This window comes from Lepidothrix coronata, unplaced genomic scaffold (assembly GCF_001604755.1).
Source record: "Lepidothrix coronata isolate B3197 unplaced genomic scaffold, Lepidothrix_coronata-1.0 Scaffold35, whole genome shotgun sequence".
In the NCBI taxonomy this organism is placed as follows: Eukaryota; Metazoa; Chordata; class Aves; order Passeriformes; family Pipridae; genus Lepidothrix; species Lepidothrix coronata.
The window spans coordinates 1,058,989-1,079,491 of record NW_016690215.1 but is presented as its reverse complement, the minus strand read 5'-3'; the positions used below and the strand labels follow the sequence as shown (position 1 = coordinate 1,079,491).

Sequence of the window (20,503 nt, the reverse complement as noted above, 5' to 3'; positions counted from 1 at the left end):
ACGACTGAGATCTAGTGAATAAGTTTAGTACTTATCCTTATCATTTTGACAGCACTCACAGCTTGAAAATGAACTCAGATTGAATCTAAGAGTCTACAGAAATTCCTATAGTTTTACTGTTGATCAAGTTCTGGAGATTAGTTACAACAGCAGATATAAAATTCCCATCTGATTTGCTGGATTAACAAACTGAATTTGCCCTCTAGTACTGAGTGCTAAAGCCCAATCCTAAAAGAATATTAATGTAAGTACGCTGCCACCAAGGGCATATATTTCAAATGTTGTTGGATTAACATAACCAGTTCATTATCACTGTACTTTTTCATCTCTGTTGGAAGTATTACTAATTGGTTGCAGAGTCTTCATATATTTATGTTGTTTTACTGAAGATGTCAGATGTTTTTCTCATCAGCCTCATCCACCTTCTTTACACCATCTCGATTAGTGAAGAAACACTTCTGGAAGTGTCCCTTCTCCATTGCCTACCTAATTTGTTTTCTATATGACATAATGATATTATAAATAACAGTAATTGTCTAAAGTAGATTTGGTACTTTAGAGGGGGGCAATAAATCTGCTTAGAAATAAACCAGTTTAAAAATGCAGAAGAAAAACGAAGGAAGAGAAAGGAATAAAAAATGTGTGACCAGGTTCACTTTGTCTGATGTGGATGTATGCATCCCCAGCTAAGGACAAGGACATGTATCTTTTTCTACACTGAGCTGGTGGCAGCTGAAAAAGTTACCTATCACCTTTTTCCTGTTTCAGAAGTAGTGGTCCCTCAGATGTGATGATGCACCTACTTCATGCTGTCTAAACCTGCCTAACTATTTTTCTCTGAAATGTGTAAGGGAGCAATCCATACAGCAGAACAAACTGCAGATCTATGTAAAAAAGGTAAACTGTGACATTTAAAGGGCTTGATGGTGCCAGATGGTCACCCACAGTTTAATGACTCCTTTCATGCTTAAAGAAAAATAGTTTTCTATTAAAAACATAGTGCACAATTTTAAGTGTCCATTTCTGAGTTGTTGAACAATTGTGTTTACAACTGTATTGATCCCATTTACCCTTTACTGTCCGAAAGCCTTCCATGGGAACTCTTTGAATTCTTGGAGATCAAGCATTTAAGATGGGACATTTGTGATGGACCATTGTGAACTTACTTTTCATGACACAGAGATGCATGTACTGTTTGAAAGACACCTTTAGAAACATTTTTCCTGGACTCTGTTATTGCACATATACAGCAATCAGTGATTTGAATTCTTTGGTTGAGCACAGCAGACTTCAGAGGACTAATTTGCTCCAGCATGAAGAAAGAGCTGACCATTTACATAATAAAAAGCACATTGAAGAGTAATTGGATCTTCACATCTGGATATTAAATTGATGGTGCTGGTTCTACAAAAGTATTTTAAAATGCACTTGTGCTGTGCTCTCATTGTTTGTGCTGCCGCGCTCCATCTGCACACAATTACGTAACACCGGAGAGGCTGAGATACTTGCAATCAAGTGAATCCAACTGCCCCTAATGCAAAGCAGATGGAAGTTTTCTTAACATGCAAATTGTAGGATTATTGTATATAATAATTAAAGAAGGATTTTCAAATATGGAAATCTAAACTGACATGTTCGGTGCGGTTCATTATATTACACTAAGACTGCAGGGTGTTGAAGGATATCCAGGTTCTAAACTGCTGCAATTACTAGATTTATTTACAGGATTGTCTTCAGGTTGATTTTAGGTTTCTTCAAGATCTACAAGATCACTTTTCATTTACTTGTAGCTACTTGTATACTTGGATTTTTTGAGAAGACCTCTTAAAATATAAAACCAGTTTGTTTACCTGAGGAAATCTTGGTGCTCAGTCATCTGTGGCAGACTGAGTAGGAAGTGATTTATCAAACCAATACATATAGCTGGACTTAAGTGGGCACCCATCGAAACAGCAAAATTAAATTAGGTGCGTACAATAACTTGCAAAGAAGGTTTATATGTCAAGGTAGAAATCTTGTTTGTGACATATCCTAAAGTGACAAAATGCTGCACATTCAAATATATGTGTTCCTATATGTCTAGAGAAATGTATCTGACAACATATGGATTTGTTGATTTAATCAAAAGATGCTGAACTTGAACAGTTGTTTTTTCCTTCAAGCTACTGCAGGTGTTTTCAAAAAGGCAATATTACCAGCAGTATAAACAACAGAAATAACAATTATTTGGTGTCACTGTGTAGTGAGAAATACAGTAATATTTTAGAAAGACATCTCTGAAACGCAACAATTTGACAATATACATTAGATATAACATATCTATTCCAAGATGTCTTGGAATTACCTTTCCTAGATCATTAGGGGAGTGGAGAGTGGACAGTGGAGAATGACACATCATACAATATAGCTGCATGTGAGTCAGTAAGATCATGCTGCCATGGAGAAACAAACAGCATTTTTAAGTATATCAGACTAATGTAAAATGTGTAAAATAATCATGCTTCACTAGTTTACACTATTAAGAACTTAGACACAGTCTGCATGCAGTTTTAGGCTTGACTCTGGAGAAGGGTGTTGGCCAACTGAAGAGTCTCCAGAGAGAACTGCAAGAGTGAACAAAGGTCTAGAAACACAGAGAGGAGATGGAATGGTCTGTGGTTATTAGACTGAAGAAGAAAACATTCCGAAGCATGATAATAGTCTTGCGGTACATAAGAAGCTTCTCTACAGATAAAAGAAAGAATCTGTTCCCTATGATCCATGAACATCTTGGAGCAGTATCAAGTTTAAGATGCAGCTGAAGAGACTAAACAAGGTAGTGAGAAAGCTTTCTTGTAGTAAGGATAGAAAAGCAGTGAAACAGATTACTGTGTGATGCTGTGGAAATTTTTTCAGTAGATGTGTTTAGGGATAAATTAGGTGAAAAACTGAGCAACAGGTACAGCTGATTCTGCTTGGGATCAGAGGGATCTTTCTCCAGGTTATCAAAGCTTCTTTGGGAAATCTTTTCTGTAAGATCAGTTTTAGCTTACAACTTTCAGATCCTTTAGTTTTTTAATTAAATAAAGAAATATTTTGAAGATTTTTTAAAAACAAGTTTTAATGTTTGCAGAGATAGGTTAGCTGTGAACATTTCTGAAATTCCATGCTTATAATTCTCCCCTTTTGCCTTCTCACCGACCAATGATCTTTTTTTTTTAATTATTCTTTTATACGGCTTGTCTACAATGGCCTAATTGCATCTTGTAAATTACTCATATATTTTTGTCTGTACATTCCTACTACAGGTGTTCCACTGAAACCCCGGAAAGAGTTAAAATTCATAGAACATCAGTCTGGAGACCTGGAAGTGAAGTGGTCTTCAAAATTCAATATTTCCATTGAGCCTGTGATTTATGTTGTTCAGCGGAGGTGGAATCAAGGAATCCATCCAAGTGAGGATGATGCTACTAACTGGCAAACTGTGGCACAGGTTAGTTCTTTGCAAGCGATAAGGATCCCTGGCTTCCAGACCATGATCTAAAGTCCTCTTCAGATCAGAGAAGAGATAGATCACTTACAGGTGGGGAGGCTTATGCTCAAAATACTCCAAGGTTTATGTTTCAAAATAAGTTTATTTTGTGGGTTTACTCTCTATAAATAAAAATCTATAGAACTAGCCCGAGGCTTGATTTTCACGAGACTAGTGGGTAGCACTTTCTTGCAAGCACATATTTGTGATCTATTCAGATGAGAATTCCGAAGACTCTGAAAGTCACAAGTCTCTTGAAAAATGTATAATTAGAGACCAAAATCCACTGGAGAAAGCACATAAGAGGCAAAGTCTTTTTGCGGTCAGTGGAACTCGTTGCATAGTGTCCAAGACATGACTTGGGTCTTGTCAAACCACAAGAAATACAACTGATGAAAAGGCCATTGATTTTTTTTTTTAATAAAACAGAGAGTGAAAAAAAAAGACTTAAAACCTTTTTTCTTTTTAAAGTTGTTTTTTTCAGATGTGACCCCCCCAGTTCGGCAAATTCTATGATGTCATGCTCTTATCACTCAGAGCAATCCAGACTGAAAATGTAAGATTCATGAGCAAATGTTTCTTAATGAGAAGCAGCCAACAGAGCATAAATTTTCACTTAGTTCTTTCCCAGTTTCAATCTGGTTTTTAACATGCTGACAGTCCACCTGGATGGCAGAATTCCAATCGTTTATCTTACTGCTTCACCCTCATCCCTCTTGACAAGAAAAGTAAAATGCTGATTTTGAAAGGATCTGCAAAATGTCATTATAGCTAGGAAAAAAAGGGGAGAGAATAAGTAGAACCATCCACAAAATAAAGTAAAGGATTTAAATTCTGTGACAATTTGTGCTCTTTCTCAATTCAGATTGTGTAGGAAAATGCTGTGTTTTAATAACATAAAGCTTGGGAGACTGAACACTCAGAAGTGAATTTCTTAGCTTCAGTATGGTGCTACAGGGAGCTGGCATCATGTTGGAGTCTTGCTCAGAAAAAGTCACCTGCAGCAGAGCCTGACATGAAACTGTGCTTGTGCAAGCCCAAGGGAACATGCACATCTCCAAACCTGATAAAGTCACAGTGACTTATTATCTCTCAGCTGAGGTACAGGTCTTGAACCTGCATTCTTCCTATCCAGCAAACAACCTCCTGCCTTGGCTACAAGGAAAATACCAGGTAGCAAAAATTAGCCAGATCTGAATTACTCCTCACTGTTGCCATGCCGTGTGTATGTGCTACAGGCAGCACACTGCTGTGCTTTTTCTCATCCCAGAAACAGACCTCATGCACATTTCTGGAAGCATGCACCATACATACTCCACAGCAGTGGAACATATACAAATATATATATCTACAGGAGAGAGCGTTTCAGAAAACGTGTTCCTATGCAAGAGCAGTAAGAACCCTGGCAGCTGCCTTTCCTGGGGGTCTGTTAAATGTAGTCAGAAGGGTCTGAGTTAATCACTGTGGCAGGAGAAGCCTCCTCCAACTGGCATCTTTCTGACAACTTCACTGTCCCATCTGCATCAGAAGAGACAAGAATTTGATTGTGTGATGGACCCCACTGGGGTTGTCAGTTCAAAACATACTTCAGGGATGCCTGACTGGCTTTGTGGACTGTGTATGCCTTATGGGACATGCAGGCTGGTCACCCTTGAGGGGTGCTAGTAATCAGAATTTCTATCGAGTAGTGTACCTCCGTGGTGTTTAGACAGTAGTTTTAGCCATCCCACCAGGCAATAAAATTTGTGTGACTGCTTGCAATGCAATTTATTTTGCAATATCAGCAACAAGGATGGATATCCAGATTGACTAAAGTGACAGCCTCCAGGCTTTTCTTGTCTGCATAACTGAGATATTTTCTTGTATGATTCCTCAACATTGGGATATGAGTCCTTAATTATAGGCAAAGGCTTAGAAGAGCTCAGACATTCAGCTGAGAACTCCTAGAGTATATCAGTCCAGGGGAGATGATGCTGGCTCTTGCATTACTCTTCAACTTAAGCTAGAGACCATTTAAAAGCAAAGATCAAAAAGGCTGTGGGTGAGGATCTGAATTTCTCTATGCCTATCCCCATATGTAGTGTAATTATGCAGTTATTGTTTGCATCTTCTTACAAGAAATTTCATAATGTTTTATCAGAGTTTCTCATCCAATATTTTATTTTTATTGTCTTTTCAAGAAGAAATTGGGTTATAATTTTCAATAACTTTAATGTGTATACTTTTTAAAAAAACTTACTGTTTTCTATTGCCTTTACAAGAGCTAATTTGTAAGTAATTTCTCATATCTCACATAAATTTTTACTTGATATTGAAAAAATAATTTTAAAAAAGTTCATTTCCTTTGTGTTGTGTCATCAGGTCTTTTTTTATGTTTTCTTTTTAAGGAAGAAGTCTCAATCTATTATTTCACTATTTTATTCTCCAGTTACATAAAGAAAGCAAACACATTGAAAACAATTTTAATTATTTTTCACTTCATGAAGAAGGAATTTTTTTAACTTTAGTATTGGAACACACATTTTTTGGAAAACTTGATGTAATTAACCATTTGACTAATTTCCATTGGTTAATATAAAAACTGTGGGAACCAAGATGCTAATTAGGTTAGTTGGCTGGGATGTAGAGTGTCCTAAGTTTTATGCCAAGTTCCTTACACTACTGTGTTTTAAGATTTAACCATCTGAGCAGGAACTGCTGCAGTATCCTATGAGAATACTGTATGTCTTGTCAACAAACTTATTGTTCTGTTTGATGCTATTACATTCTAAAAATAGTAGTATTACTGTTTACATTGGAAATACAGGTGTTAATCATATTAATGTAATTAATTAAGTTAATTCAAATATGCCAAGTAAGTTATTTTCATAACACATCTGTGTTGTGTGAATGCATGTCAAATATATGTATAAATATGGACAGACTATAATGAAATACACTTATTAGTTTATTCTGGTTTTTAAAAAAAATAAGGGGCAGTATTTACTTGATAGCTTGATTGTGACAGACCTTAGTACTTCACCTTGGAAGTGTCTAAATTCTGTGGACAACTAATCTTTTTTTTCTGAGACACCTAAAGGTCAGGTTCTGAGGATCACAAGAGGGTTCTCAGCCCTTGACAGTAAGATATCTCTGCTGGAACTAACTACTAGTACTAGAGGTTTCTTTCTCCATCCCCTAGAAAGGACTTGCTTTGGTAAGCATTCTTAGAATTCCCACCTTGTGTGGGATTGCATTCACATGAAATAGGGGAAATCTTCTGTCCTTTAATAGAATAGTGGATACAGCACTGTCAGTTTGCTTTTGTATCAGAGGAAACATAAACTCAGCTTTTATGATACTCTGGATGGTATCCCTTCACTCTCTGAAATGCAAATTCTTTTATCACTGTGCATTGTTTCCAAAGGTGTAGAGCTTTAAAATCAGCAGGGTAAGGCTGTATTCTCCTATTTCTATTAAATCTTTGCACTACAGAAAGGAGTCTAGGATTGATAGTGTGTAAGAAAGGGAATGAACACAGTGAAACAGTCCACTGATTACTGTAATCCTTGGATAGAGGAGAGTCCTCTTTACAAATCTTTGCCAGGAAGACCTTCTTGCACCATTTTTTGTCATATAAAAGATAGAAAAAAACACCGTAGAATGATGGCAGAAGAATCCCACCTGAATGGCCAAATTGCTATGCTGCTGGGTCATATATTCTCTTTCTTCTCCCTCCCAATCCTAACTAATCCCACCTTTCCCTTTCAAGAATTTTTAACTTTCAGCCTTTCTTTCTCCAAGGAACAGTTTTGCCTATGAGTGTAGAACATGTTGTAATGCTAAATAGGATGCAACATCCAAGATGATAGGGAATATTTTCTCCCAACCTCTCATACAAAGGTTGGGATTGAAGATAGGTCATCCATGCTCTGGGCAAGTACTTTAATCATTAGTCAGTTGTATAAGCAGCAGAGGGATATTTCTGTAAGCATTCTGAAGAAAATAGAATGAGGAGGCTACTTTCAAGGGAGGGCTCAGGGTTTAAACAGATAAGGGCTTCTGGGAGAGGAGAATTGTCAGTACTTCCTAAATGGAACAACTCTGGAAGTCTCAGCCAAATTCTCACCTGAAAGCCCAACAACTTTCTTCTTTCTGGCCCCTGGAGGTGGCCAATTGTCCTTTGAACCTAAAATGCACTCTTGAGAAGGAGTGTCAAGATATTATCTGTATTCTCCAGATTACATGGTGTTCTAGTTGTATCTTTATGTAATTAATGGGCATTTTCTCTTGTCTTCATTAACTTTGAGTGGTACTGAAGTTGGACATATTGGCCAGTTATTATCTGAGGACTCATTCATTATTTTGTTCCAAATGAAACGCGTACTAGGATTTGAACTTGCCTTCCTTTCATTTGTCTTTTAAGTAAACAGCTAATGCATAGCCAAAATAAGTAGTAATTGTGATTCTGAAATGATTCGAGTGGTAATCTTTGATGTATTTTTTTTTTTTAATGATTCTTAAAAAAATATTCTAGCCTTCTAAAAATTCAATAAAGCTTTTGTTTTATTTATTTTCTCTCATATTCAGGTAGAATTTCAAGTGTGTGATGAAATTCAACCATTAGTTATTTAGTACCACTCAGTATACCATTTAATGGGCTTACGTTAATATGACAGATATTAAAAAGACTCTGAATATTATGATCCCAGCTCCAAACGTACTTAAGTAGTGAGAACTAACTACACAAAAGCAATTAAACAAACAAACAAAAAATTAGATTTACAATGAAGGTAGTATAAGATATCTCATTAGTACTTAGTTCTTTCTTAAAAATATATTAGTTCTTTGTAAAGGTTGCTCAGAGGTGCCCAAGTAGTTTGTAACGTGGGAGTTACAGATACACCTCCTGCATGCCATCGAGCTTGGCAGGAGTTTTGCCAACAAAATGAATTATGAAAGTAATAGGCCCAAGGCATGTTCATAAATTAAAATAATTTTGGTGTTATGAGTTGATGGATAATTTGATTTTATAGCACTTCAAGGTTGCCGCAGAAAACTGACACAACAAAATTCTTTATTTTAGTCAGCACAATAGCTGAGCTTATGCCAATGACAAACAAATTCCTTAGTTGAGAAATTTGTCTACTCAGATTATGCTTGCCTTGTAATGAAGTTCAGCAAATCTGTTTTTAAAAGCCCACAGTATTGTAATTAGTTATTTACAATTAGGTATTGGTCCTGTTTTCAGTTGCAGCAGTAGCCTGAATATATCCTTGGATTTTTTTTTCTGTTAATAATGATAGTTTATATTCAGTTCACTGTTGTGTCTTACATGCAAGTTCTTGAGTATGTGGGCCTGCATGTTGGAAAAGATAACACATTTGAGCATTCCATAAAATAAAAATAATAGCAGAAGTTGTTTCAGGTAGGCGTTTTCTTCACTTGGGAAACCCTTGATTGGATGATATAATTCACTCGACAGGTAACATAAAAGCTGAAAAAAAGGAAAGAAAATGAGGCAGACAATGAAAGCTTCAGGGCTGTTACCCCTGCTTACTCTAAAAAAAACCAAATACAGCAGTCTGAATGGAGAAGGGTTCTAAGTAGCAGCAATATATGATGGGCCCAGAGTCTGCAACACTTACCAGTCTGAGAGCAGTTAACAGCGTGATTTAGAAAGGCTCTTCTTCCTTTATATGCACACACAAACATTCGCTAAATTTTCTGTTTGTTACCAAATGAAGACACTAAAAGCAGGATAACAACTGCAAATGTTATTTGTCAGATCTTTAAAAATACTACTGCTGGAGAGCTGAAGCAACTTTCTCAGTTTCTGGCTATCTGAGTTATGTCAACAGCTGCTGCTTTCTTACACAGATTGTAAAGAGAGCAAAAAGCAGAAATTATGCTGTGTCTTTTTTGGGAACTACTTGGCATCATTACAAGTAACATTGAATCCTATACAGGGAAGGTGACTGCTTGAAGTTGTAGAAAACAGAGATTGTAAAAATAAATTGATGGAACTACATTTTCAATGAGCTTGCATGTTTGGTCAGTAATGATAATTAGTAATGATTGTATATAGACATATACATGTTTAAGGTTCATGTGTTAAATTTTGATTAAAGAATTAAAACAAAATGCAATAAACATGATATTATAAAGTAAATTGAAAACTGGATAATGGAGAGGTAATTGCAAAAATAAAATCCACAAGTGGATGTGTTTCTGATGTGTTCTGCAAAGATGCTACATCTTCTGTATTTGGCAGTGATTCAGTGGTTACCAGGAGACTGTGGCAGTTCTGGTATTTGTACCTTAGGAAAAAAAAAACTCTGGAGAAGATAACTCTTCAAAAGTTTTGTGGGGAAAAAACATAGAGGAGAGCAGGGTTCAGAATAAGAAAGAATAAAGCACCTCCTACTGAAAGGGTTCAGAGTGCATCTGTGCTTGTGCCATATTTCAGCAGTTAAGGCTCTCCCCACAGAATCTGGCAATTGAACTCATGACACTGGCATTCTCAGTGGGTGTTGCTGGAGAAAAGGTCACCTCCTATGACCTGAGAAAAATCTGCAGGGAACAGTTAAGGGTGTGAGTGTCTTTTTGACGTAAGTGTCAAAGATCTGAAGAAGGCTTACATCCATTACCTGAGAGTTTTGTGTTTCCTATGAACTAGAAAAAGTGGCCTCTCACGTTGCTGGGTTTCATTAAGCAATTTTGGACCCCTTATTCTCTGAGAGTTGAGAATTGGAGAAATTATTCCTGTGACCTCAGACAATGAGTTCCCTGAAATGTCAACACCTGAACAGCTAGGCCCTAAACACTGGTGAAGGTTGTGATAGCTGGAAAACGAATTTTGTGAATTTAACACTTCACTGGTTTTCTAAAGGATACTTTTTCCAGAAGAGATCTGCAATGCACTGCAAAATTGGATAGTTATATCATTTTACTCACAGCTGCAAATGCTTTGCAGTGCAGAATGATGGTCAAAGTCAGGTGACGTGGTTGCATAGAGCTTGTGAACTAACTGTTGTTGCACAAGAGATGATATCCATGTCAGAACAACAAGTGTAAGTGTGACATTTTCCCCACCAGACTACGGACGAGCGGGTTTGGCTGCCGGACATCCGAGCAAGCAGGTGGTACCAGTTCCGCGTGGCAGCTGTGAACGTGCACGGGACGAGAGGCTTCACAGCACCCAGCAAGCACTTCCGATCCTCAAAAGGTTAGTTTTTGCTCACTGTGTCTGGTACTCACCTTCCTCTCACTCACACCTGGAGCACAACCTGATTTGCCCACTTTTGTGGCAGAAGTTTTTTAACAGGTGGGTTTTTGGGTACTTCTGCCACAGACTTTAGAAATGATGTGAGATTTGTTTGGAGTTGGCAAAGGGATTAAAGGTTAAAGATGTCATTATTCTTTTATCAGTAAGATGTCTCCACGAATAAACCTCCTTTTAAACAAACATTTTCTACAGTATTGGTGTCAAACACTATAACCCTGACCATGAAATATGAAGGAACAGGGGTTTCAGTGTGTTAGTCCGAGAGGTTTATAATATTTTTTTTCCTTTTTGTTAGGATAAATATGTTGTAGCAGCATTGTTTTGATGGAACTGTGGACCTCTTAAGATATTTTTCCCCTTGCTAGCACTAATTATAAGTGCTTAAGAATAAAAAAGGGTATAAATGGGAAGTAGCATGTTTCTGTTCATTAGAAAGGCATGCCTGATGGTCCACAAAGTATTGTAGAAATTTTTGTTGAGATTTCTGGTTTTGCAATGGTTTGGGTAATAAAATAACTTTGAAAATTATTTCTGTACCAGTAAATGGTACTTGAGAGATGGAGGAGATAGAAAGAGTTCTCCCATCCCGTGAAGTTCCTGGCATTGTCCCTGGTGTGCCTTTGACCCACGCGAAGCAAAGTTTTCCTGGATGACTCTCAGGCATGGTATACGGGTTACCACATACCAGAAGCTATTCTGAATAGGCAGATGGTCTGGATGTGGTCACCCTCTCTTAAAGACAGTCATAGCCAGACCATGTTAGTTGACTTCAGTGCCAAAAACCAAGATCCAGCACTTTTCCCTCTACTAATAGAGGCAGCTTCTAATAGAAACGCTTGTAGTTGTTTTAGTAGTGTTGTTAGAATCTTTATGCTGGTATAACTCACCATACTTCAAGGAATGCAGTTCCTCCTCTTTCTGCAGACAGAATTATCTTGCAGTACAGATAGCTGCCATCTGTGGGTTCCAAGCTTTTAGCTTGCAGTTTGGCCAGACTGACTGCTTGCAGTCAGTCCTAGAAAAAAAATCTTACTGGAGGTGCATCTATAGAGGCATGCAAGTACTTTTGCTGGTATGGATGGTTTAGTCACTTACTGAATAAGTATATATTAGACTTAATAACTTTTTGGTGCTATATCCATATTTGTGGTCAGAAGGTTGGCTGACATAGCTATCCCATTACTGCTGTGACCACAAACCTTTTCATGTATAAAAGAAGTATTATTTTAAGAATTTATTATACTTAAGTAACATACCATTTCAGTCACATCAAAAATATACTTCCTTTGAGCTGTGTTGAGCTTATTGTAAGGATCCTTCAGCTGCAGTACCTTTCTCTTTTCTTTATGAACAGCTCTTCAGCAGATACAGCAGTTTGTTGCTGAATCAGGCACCAACTTTCTTTTAAACTGATATCATTGTCAGTTGTGTACTGTGTAAATATTTTCTGACTATTCTGCTTGGAACCACTATGACTTCAGTTACATAAAGGTAACTGAATGATAACACCAACGTTTTGGCTTGACTGTGACATTTTCAGGCAGGATTTTTATTACTTTCCAAAAAATTTACCCCCTACTGAGTGTGCTAGCCATGGAAGTGTATTGCTTAAAATACCTACATTGGTAATGAATGTAAGAATATCCATGGTGTCATCTTGAAGGTCTCTTTAGCCCAGAATCTGACCCCAGAAGTGGGTTTCTGGAGAACAATATAAGAGCAGAATAAGCACATAGAGGTATTTCTTCGGAATAGCCTCCCAGCTGGCAGTGATTTGTGTTTCAGGAGCTTGTGGTTTTGAAACTATTACAGGAATACCAGAGTCCTCTTTTTCTGTGTTCTCTGCAGCAACCCCTGAAGCACTTGCTCTCCTTGAGAACTACTCGTGGCTGTCTGGTGGAGGTGGAGAGCATTTTTAGGACTTTGTGACAAAGATAGTGGGAAACAGTAGTACCTCTGCATGCTCTTACCTAATAAATTAAAATAATTGGATTTTGATAATGGCAGAAAGCATGTAGTCAGCATTCTTCAAAAGGCTTCTATAACTCTCAAAATAACAGTTTTCAAATCTGAACTCCAGCCCTTGGCAGAGAATCATGAATTGCCAGAAAAACAGAAAGGAGTTCAGTTAACTATCAGCTTCATAGCCCAAATCATCCTAATCTGGCAACTCATTTTACTATTTAAGGGGCTTTAGTACTGTCAGTGGTTGTTATAAAGATGCCGTGTTTGCCATATGAAATGTGTAGTCACACTGGGTGACTCATATGAAGATGCTTCTGGGTGCTGACTGCTGGGAATAATACTGGGATGTTTTAATGGGTATCTTTTAGCCTCCAAGTCCCCAGGTAGGCAATCATAGTGGCAACAGTTATAGTGTCACAGACATTTAATTACTACTTTGGAGCTCAGTGGGAGGTGGCGGTCTCTGCCTGGCTGAGAGGCAAGAAACTGCTGCTCAGATGTGCCTTGTTTTTGGAGTGCCACCATCTACTGGCCCCTGCTGAGCTCCTACAGGCACGTTTAACCTCCAGTTTGGAAAAGGAAAGTGGATTTTGGCACATCACCTTTGGAAGGTTGCTGCCTGTCTGTGCTATGTTTATGTGAAGTGTGCACAGAAATTCACATCAGTGTTTCACTTCACCCTGTTGTGCCAAGACCAAGAGAAGATTATTATCTTTGTCAGACTTAGCAGAAGTTTTCTTCAAAAAGAAACCCTTTGATCAAGAAACATGACAGCAATTCCTAAGACAGTTTCTCACACAAGATGCTGAACTTTTACCAATTGCTCATAAGTTATAATGAATAGCAAATTATTTGGGTTTGGTTTTTTCTTTAAAGGAGGACAAATATGATATTTAATCTGAATCTAGGGAGAAGTATGGCACCACAAAGTCTCTGTCACTAAATATTTTAAGCTGTTAAGAGGAACATTCAAAAACGTGCTGTAATTGCTTGGAGAGAGACTTTTTGTCTGGTTACCACAATCCTGTTTTATACTGTTTTGTGCTTTTTGCAAACGCAAAAAACATGATCTCTAAGTAGACACAGCAAAGTAAAGTTTTGTTTTATTCAAAATAATATTAAGTCTTCTGAGGTAATTTCCATAAACTTTTCTATCACTAAATAAAGCTCCTCATTATCCAAAGTAATTTAAAAGGGATTGAAATGAAAAAGACTAAATGAGGAAAACAAGAATATTACATCAAGCATTTCAGCTTGCCATTCTTCATATAGTTGTGTTTTGAGGTTTGATCTACTGCAGCTTTTGATGCTCTTATATTGCAAACATTTGAGGTGAAGGTTTATTAGCTTTTACACTGCCTCATGTGTTCATTTATGGCATTAATTTGTAAATAGTAAATAATCAAAATTACACAGCTGAGACTTTATGAAACATCCAAAGCTTAAGCAGAGGTTTGGGGTTTTTTTAATACTGTTTATTTATTTTTTATAGAGGAAATGAAGGGTTTGCATGTGCTTGTCTGACATGACCCTTCATAGGGGATAAAGTGATGCTTTGTTTTGCCAAAACATGATTCCAAAATGACAAGAAACACAGATTAGACTCTACCTACCTGTTTGTAGCGGAGTGACTGGAAAATGAAGTGAATGCTGCACTTAGAAAGTAGGTTTTTTCCTAGAAGTAGGACTCTGTACATGGACTTTTACATTGATACTATCAGCTAAAATTGATCAGAACTTTATTCTGTTTTAACAGTGGTTTCCACTTCTCTTTTCAGGGTTTTTAAATTGTGTGTACTTTCCTTTTCACCTTTAACTGAGTGTCAGTGGTTTACAATAACAGCAATAAATGAAACTAACTGAATACCTGGCAGAACATTTTTGATCTCCAAAGATACAAATATACTTCTCGTCATATTTAGGCTGACTCTCTCCAAGCTGTTTCCTTTCTTCTGGAAGCAGGAGAGAACTGTTCCTACAATCCATACATTAATGTCCTTGGATGAAAACTACCTGTACTTTTCACCTAGTAATCAGGCACTGGATAGCCTACCCCAACTGGTCAGAAGCTGCTTGGCACTAGTAATATAATTTTTAATTTGTTGCGTTTGGTTCAGAGTTTTTAGGCTACTTTTTCCTAGCTTTTTATGATTTGTGATGAGAATGAGAATGAACTCTTAGTAACTGAGACTACAGTTAACTATAGGGATCAGTGTTAGGCATTTCTATATAATATATTATCTCACTGGTCTGTGGGTAGGTACTGTGCCATTCTCAGAGAGAAAAAAAGGCCATAAGATCAACACAATGAGCCCAAATCATCCGATCCTTCTGCTACAAGTTTCTGTCTTCATCATGAAGGCAGTTGCTAGCATACGCAGGATAGATTGTTTTCACAGCACATAAGTACCATGCTGGATGTGATTTCATGCATACATTACTGAGTGTTAGAAAAACCAGAACAGACACCCACTCACGGCAATAAAATTCTTTCTGTTGCTCCTTTGAGACCAATGATTTTTTTATACTGTTGCACAGCTGGTTTATGTGTGCCATTTCCACTGGGCAAAGCCAGTCCTCCCTCTTATGCCTTGAAACTGTTTAATGGTTGGAAACTTGTCTGAAGAGCAGCTTCAGCAGATTTTTAAAGTTGGAAGGTCTAATGTTTGAAAGATAGCAATGGGAGATCTATTTTAAGTCAGAAAAAAACCTCCATAAAAAAGGATTTAAATTGTTGTCAAACTTGCTCTCACTTTTACAGCTCAGAATGAGAATTCTGGTTGCAATGTCATTATCCCCTTCTCTGACACATATTCCAAATCATTTACTGTTTTCACTACAGTTGCCACATTGAAATCCAAAGTGGATGCATTGCAACAGTGTATGATGTAATTCTTGTGTATAGCTTGCCCATACTGTTTTTCAAGGTTACAAAAGTGTTTCCAGATTCTATTGATTGAAATAATTTTGGAAAATATAAACTATCACTATGTTTACAAATATGAGTGTGGGAAGACACGCATTTTGAAATGGCGATGATGTGAGGTTTTTCTTTTTTTCCTTTATTTGCAGCAAGAAATCCTCCCGTTTGGGGACTGGAGACAGAGTTTTGCTTGTGATGGCTGAGTAGCCAGCAAGACAAGAATTTAAGTCCTTTGGGTATACTCAAGCCAAATACAATCCAGACAAATGCAGTACTTACTCCAAGTGCTGGAACAGCAGCTTCAGCCTTGACCTAATGAAGCTATCATTTCTAGCAGTGAGAAGCGATTTACTTGTCAGGTTGCTGAGACCAGAATTTTTTTCAGAGTTGAGGACAGCTGTCTGTGCCAAATTCTTGTATATATAGAGATATAGAGTGACTTCTATTTTATTTGAGTTGTAGTATAAAATGCAATGGAAAAACTGCCACTAGCATCACTCTTTCTGCAGACCAAAGAATTTGATTTAACACTCAGATAAATTCATGTATATAAAATTTCAGAATTTACATTTGAAAAACTGGCAGCAGTTTCCATTCCAGTAATTTAATGTTAATGTGTCTGAATTATACATGTGGGCAGTCAGTCAAAGGGATCACAGGTATATGAAGACTAACAGTAGAATGGCTGTTGGCTTTATAGTCAGCACAATGTCACTTGAGCTTTATAGCCAGGTTAACAAACACCTTATGTATGTAAGCTTTACGATTCAGTACCAGTTATTAGACCTTGAAGTATTTTAGCACGAGTTGTATAGTGCTTTTAATATCTACATAGACATAAGCATAACAGACCACCTTGTAGAAGCACGACTTTTCTGTTGAATAACACAGAAAAAAACTAACTAATCTCTTATCTGGTAGCTGGCTGGCATGCATTGTGGAGAACCATGCTCTTGCACTTAACAGGGTTTTTTTGTTTTTCTGGGTTCTTGTTTATTTGAGAGGTCTAGGAGGGTGTTGGTTTTCTGTGCATGTTTTCTTTGATGGTGGGTTTTGGTTGTTCTGGTTTTTTTTCCTGTTAATAGCAGAGATCAAATAGCTTGCCCTGCTATTCCTTCTCGCTTGTCTGTTCTACTTGTGAAAATAAATCCTTTCAAATGAAGAACCGATTAATATTCTTGGGTTTTTAGCTTACAAAATGATAATTCTATCACTTGTAATAGTGCTGAGTGTCACAGAAATACATGAATAAATTATATAGTGATATTGAAATACTTAATATGGAATGAATTCTCAGCTGGTATAAAATGCTCACTAAGTGGCTTAATATTTCAGGTAATACACCCAAAATTCGAGAAATATTTTACTGTTGTGTCCATACAATCAGATATGGTTTTTTTTCCAGATGATTAAACGCAAAACTGTAATAAATTAGGTTAGTTTATCTTTGATGTCTTACATCTTTCTAGCTTATTATTTTCTTCAGGTTACTCTACTAGTTTTAGAAATGGTCTTATAGAAAATGTGTCACTTTCAAATGTCTCACCTTTTCATGTTTGTCAGCTGCAGATCTCCTTTCTGTCTTCTGCTACTACCACTACCACTGTTCCTCATTGTTCAGAGGCATCTTTGTGGATGGCGTTTGTGAGATTTGCAAAAGAATCTTTGAAGAAAGAGGGCACTCAGGAAAACCTCTGCTATTGCTGTATTATTTCACATGTATATTCCTTCTATGAGGACATTCTTTCTTTCCTTAACTGTAATTAGCCAATGATTTTTATTATAATGTTCACATTCTCACATAGCAAAGTGGAAACACTAATAGGTTTTCTTTCAAACGTAGATCAGCATTTTGTCTGCTGACTGGACTGTTTATAATGAGCACAGAAGAAATGCTACTGATAAAGTAATGTTTTAAATAAACTATGTAATTATAAAAGATACAGGATGAAATGCTGGTGCTATAGAATTCAGAAGAAATGATCTATTGGTTTCAATATGCACATAGTGCATACTGTTTTCTTTTTTGAGATGGAGATAGAAACATTTGAGAAGGAAGAATCTAAATTTGGTCATTTACTCTTAGACCTAAAAAAAATTGGTGACTAGAACTTCAAAATATTTTTAATCATAATGCCCTTTGTCCAGAAGAGTTATTTCGTTTAACTTTTAGATTTTTTTTTAAATGAGTCTCAGTCTTCTGTAGATGCAGAATGAGGAAAAACAAGTTTTATACTTAGAATTGTTTTTGCTTATATCTGACCATTTGGAAAGACATTCTCTGAAACACTTTAATTCTATCCCATATGTTTTGTATACATAATACATGATGCATAGTACTTCTGGGAGATAACCTAAATAATTCACCTACAGTAATATGATCATGTTGCACTTCAGGTTATAAATGTTTTATTTCCCTAATACATTCTCATATCTGTGTGCCATAAAAACCCCCCAAACATTTTAAATAGTGAAGATGAATGCTTAATAAAGGTTTTAGATGTATGAATCATGATTATGTTTGTATTTGTCATATGTGAATATCATTTATATTTACTTATTTTATTAAACAATAGAAGGAAATGAAAAGTTGTATCAGAGCGTAGTACAAACCGTTTAGCTAAATTTTTCTTTAATTTATCCATTCTGATATAAGTACTTTCGTATAATTTAAGATGGAGTGGTTGGTTACTTCTCAGGTGTTGTAGTTTCACCCCAGCCACCAACCAAGCCCCACGCAGCCACTCACTCACTCCCCTACCATGGGGACTGGGGAGACAGTCAGAAAGGTAAAAGCCAGAACACTCACGAGTTGAGATAAAGACAGTTTAATAGGGAGAGCAAAAGCTGCACACACAAGCAAAGTGAAACAAAGAATTAAGTCGCTGCTTCCCATGGGCAGGCAGATGTTCAGCCATCTCCAAGAGAGCAGGGCCCCATCAAGCATAACAGTTATTTGGGAAGACAAACACCATCACTCCAAACGTCTCCCCCTTTCTCCTTCCCCCCAGCTTTATATACTGAGCATGATGTGATATGGTCTGAAATATCCCTTTGGCCAGTTTGGGTCACCTGTCCCAGCTGTGTCTCCTCCAAGCTTCCATGCACCCCCAGCTTCCTTGCCCGTGTGACAGTATGAAAAGCAGAAAAAGGCTTGGCTCTGTGCAAGCCCTGCTCAGGAATAACAAAAACGTTTCTATATTATCAACCCTGTGTTCAGCATAAATCCTAAACATAGCCCCATACCAGCCACTGCGAAGAAAATTAACTCTACCCCAGCCAAAACCACCACAACAGGTAAGGAAATTAGTGTAACAGCAGTGCTTCTCCAAAGCCAGAAAAAAATAAAAGCAAATGGCTTGTGAGTGGATTAAAAAAAACAACCACAAATGGAACTAAGGAATTCTTATTATTTGTAAATTATGCTACATTTCCAGAATTCTTAAGTATGCTTTGTAACTTTTATGGCCAAAATTTAGGTTGAATTATATATGTGAGGAAACAGAGACATCCGTTACTATTTAAGTAAAATGGCATGTGTGAGGAGTATCCATTGTTACTTAAGCAAGAGTCCTGATCAATAACAAGAATAAGCCATTATTTCACATCTGCTGATCTTTAAAAGTGAAATGCTGTCTTTATTAATTCTGAATGTGTCTTTTTTCATGAAGTAAATGATGGATTTTTTCAGTGAGACCATTTGTCATAGGGATTATCTAATGAACTTAGTACGCCTGGAAAGTTTATTTAACAGCTCATTTACCGTTATAAAAAGATGCAGGTGAAGTGCATGTCTGGTGTCCCCTGTGCACAACTCCAGTTTTATTTCTGGCAAATAAGGGTACAGGTTCCTAAAAGGTCTTAATTAACATGAATTTCCATTATTGTGCTTGATATACTTTTAATTTTTTTTTTTTTTTTTTTGAGTCTCATCATTTATGTCTAGTAAATTTTGGTTTTGCAGTTTCCTTGTATTTTGTCATGAATTTTTGGCTACCACAGCCATTTAAAAAAAGGTCAGAGTTAAAAAGTAGAATTAAAAATTAGGATTTGTTAAATAGCAAATTGGACTTTCAGAAGCTCAGCTGCAAAATTTCCATTGATTCACATTACTTAGGGCCAGGATATTATGTAGTAAGTCCACAAGAAGGACCTTATATTCAATATTGGAAAAGATTCGGTATTTGAGCCTCTGACTGTCAGGTGTCCTTTTTAACTCAAGTGTCAGCACAGAGACAACTGACAACTGTTATCTCAGTCAATATTGACCAGGAATTGAACAGAATAGTGAAATAAATCACAGGGGAAGGTAACTGCTTTTTTTCATTCAAAAAAACCCCTATAGACTTCTGTCACAGAATAATTGCATTAATTCTAAGGAAGTGTTTATGTCCCATGGTGGTAAATACCAATATTAGAATTTTGGAGAAAGATTCAACATGTTGAAACGTAATTTAATCATCTGAGAATTATCTGGCAACACCAAAAAAATATTCAGTGTTTCTACAATACAATTCTGTGGTGACTCTATAATGCTACTTGTAGAACTTGAGTGTATTTAAGGTAGTAAAACCAATAGTCTAGTACATTTTGACAAAGTTTCATAATGTTTGTGAACTATCAAAACCACAGAGTAATGACAAAACTAGATGCTAACCCATAATTTTTATTTCAGTAGAGTATGAATTTCTAAAATTTACAAAAAGCCATATCAGTTATGGGAAATCTTTGTCTGAATTTTCCTCAATATATTTAGTGTGTTTAATCCAGCTTGTGTATGCCTGGTAAATATATAAGATGAAGATAATATTTACCCTATTGAAGATGATCTTTATTT

At 36.7% G+C, this 20,503-nt stretch overlaps 1 protein-coding gene across 2 annotated transcripts in view; it reads left to right on the top strand.

The window, feature by feature from the left end:
• Positions 1-20,503, top strand: part of ANOS1 (anosmin 1) — a 136,963-nt gene that overhangs the window by 79,519 nt on the left and 36,941 nt on the right. For both annotated transcript variants that reach the window (XM_017812330.1, XM_017812331.1), the window contains 2 exons: positions 3,288-3,472; positions 10,589-10,718. In XM_017812330.1, the coding sequence (XP_017667819.1) occupies positions 3,288-3,472; positions 10,589-10,718 (315 nt within the window). The remainder of the gene's footprint in view (positions 1-3,287; positions 3,473-10,588; positions 10,719-20,503) is intronic.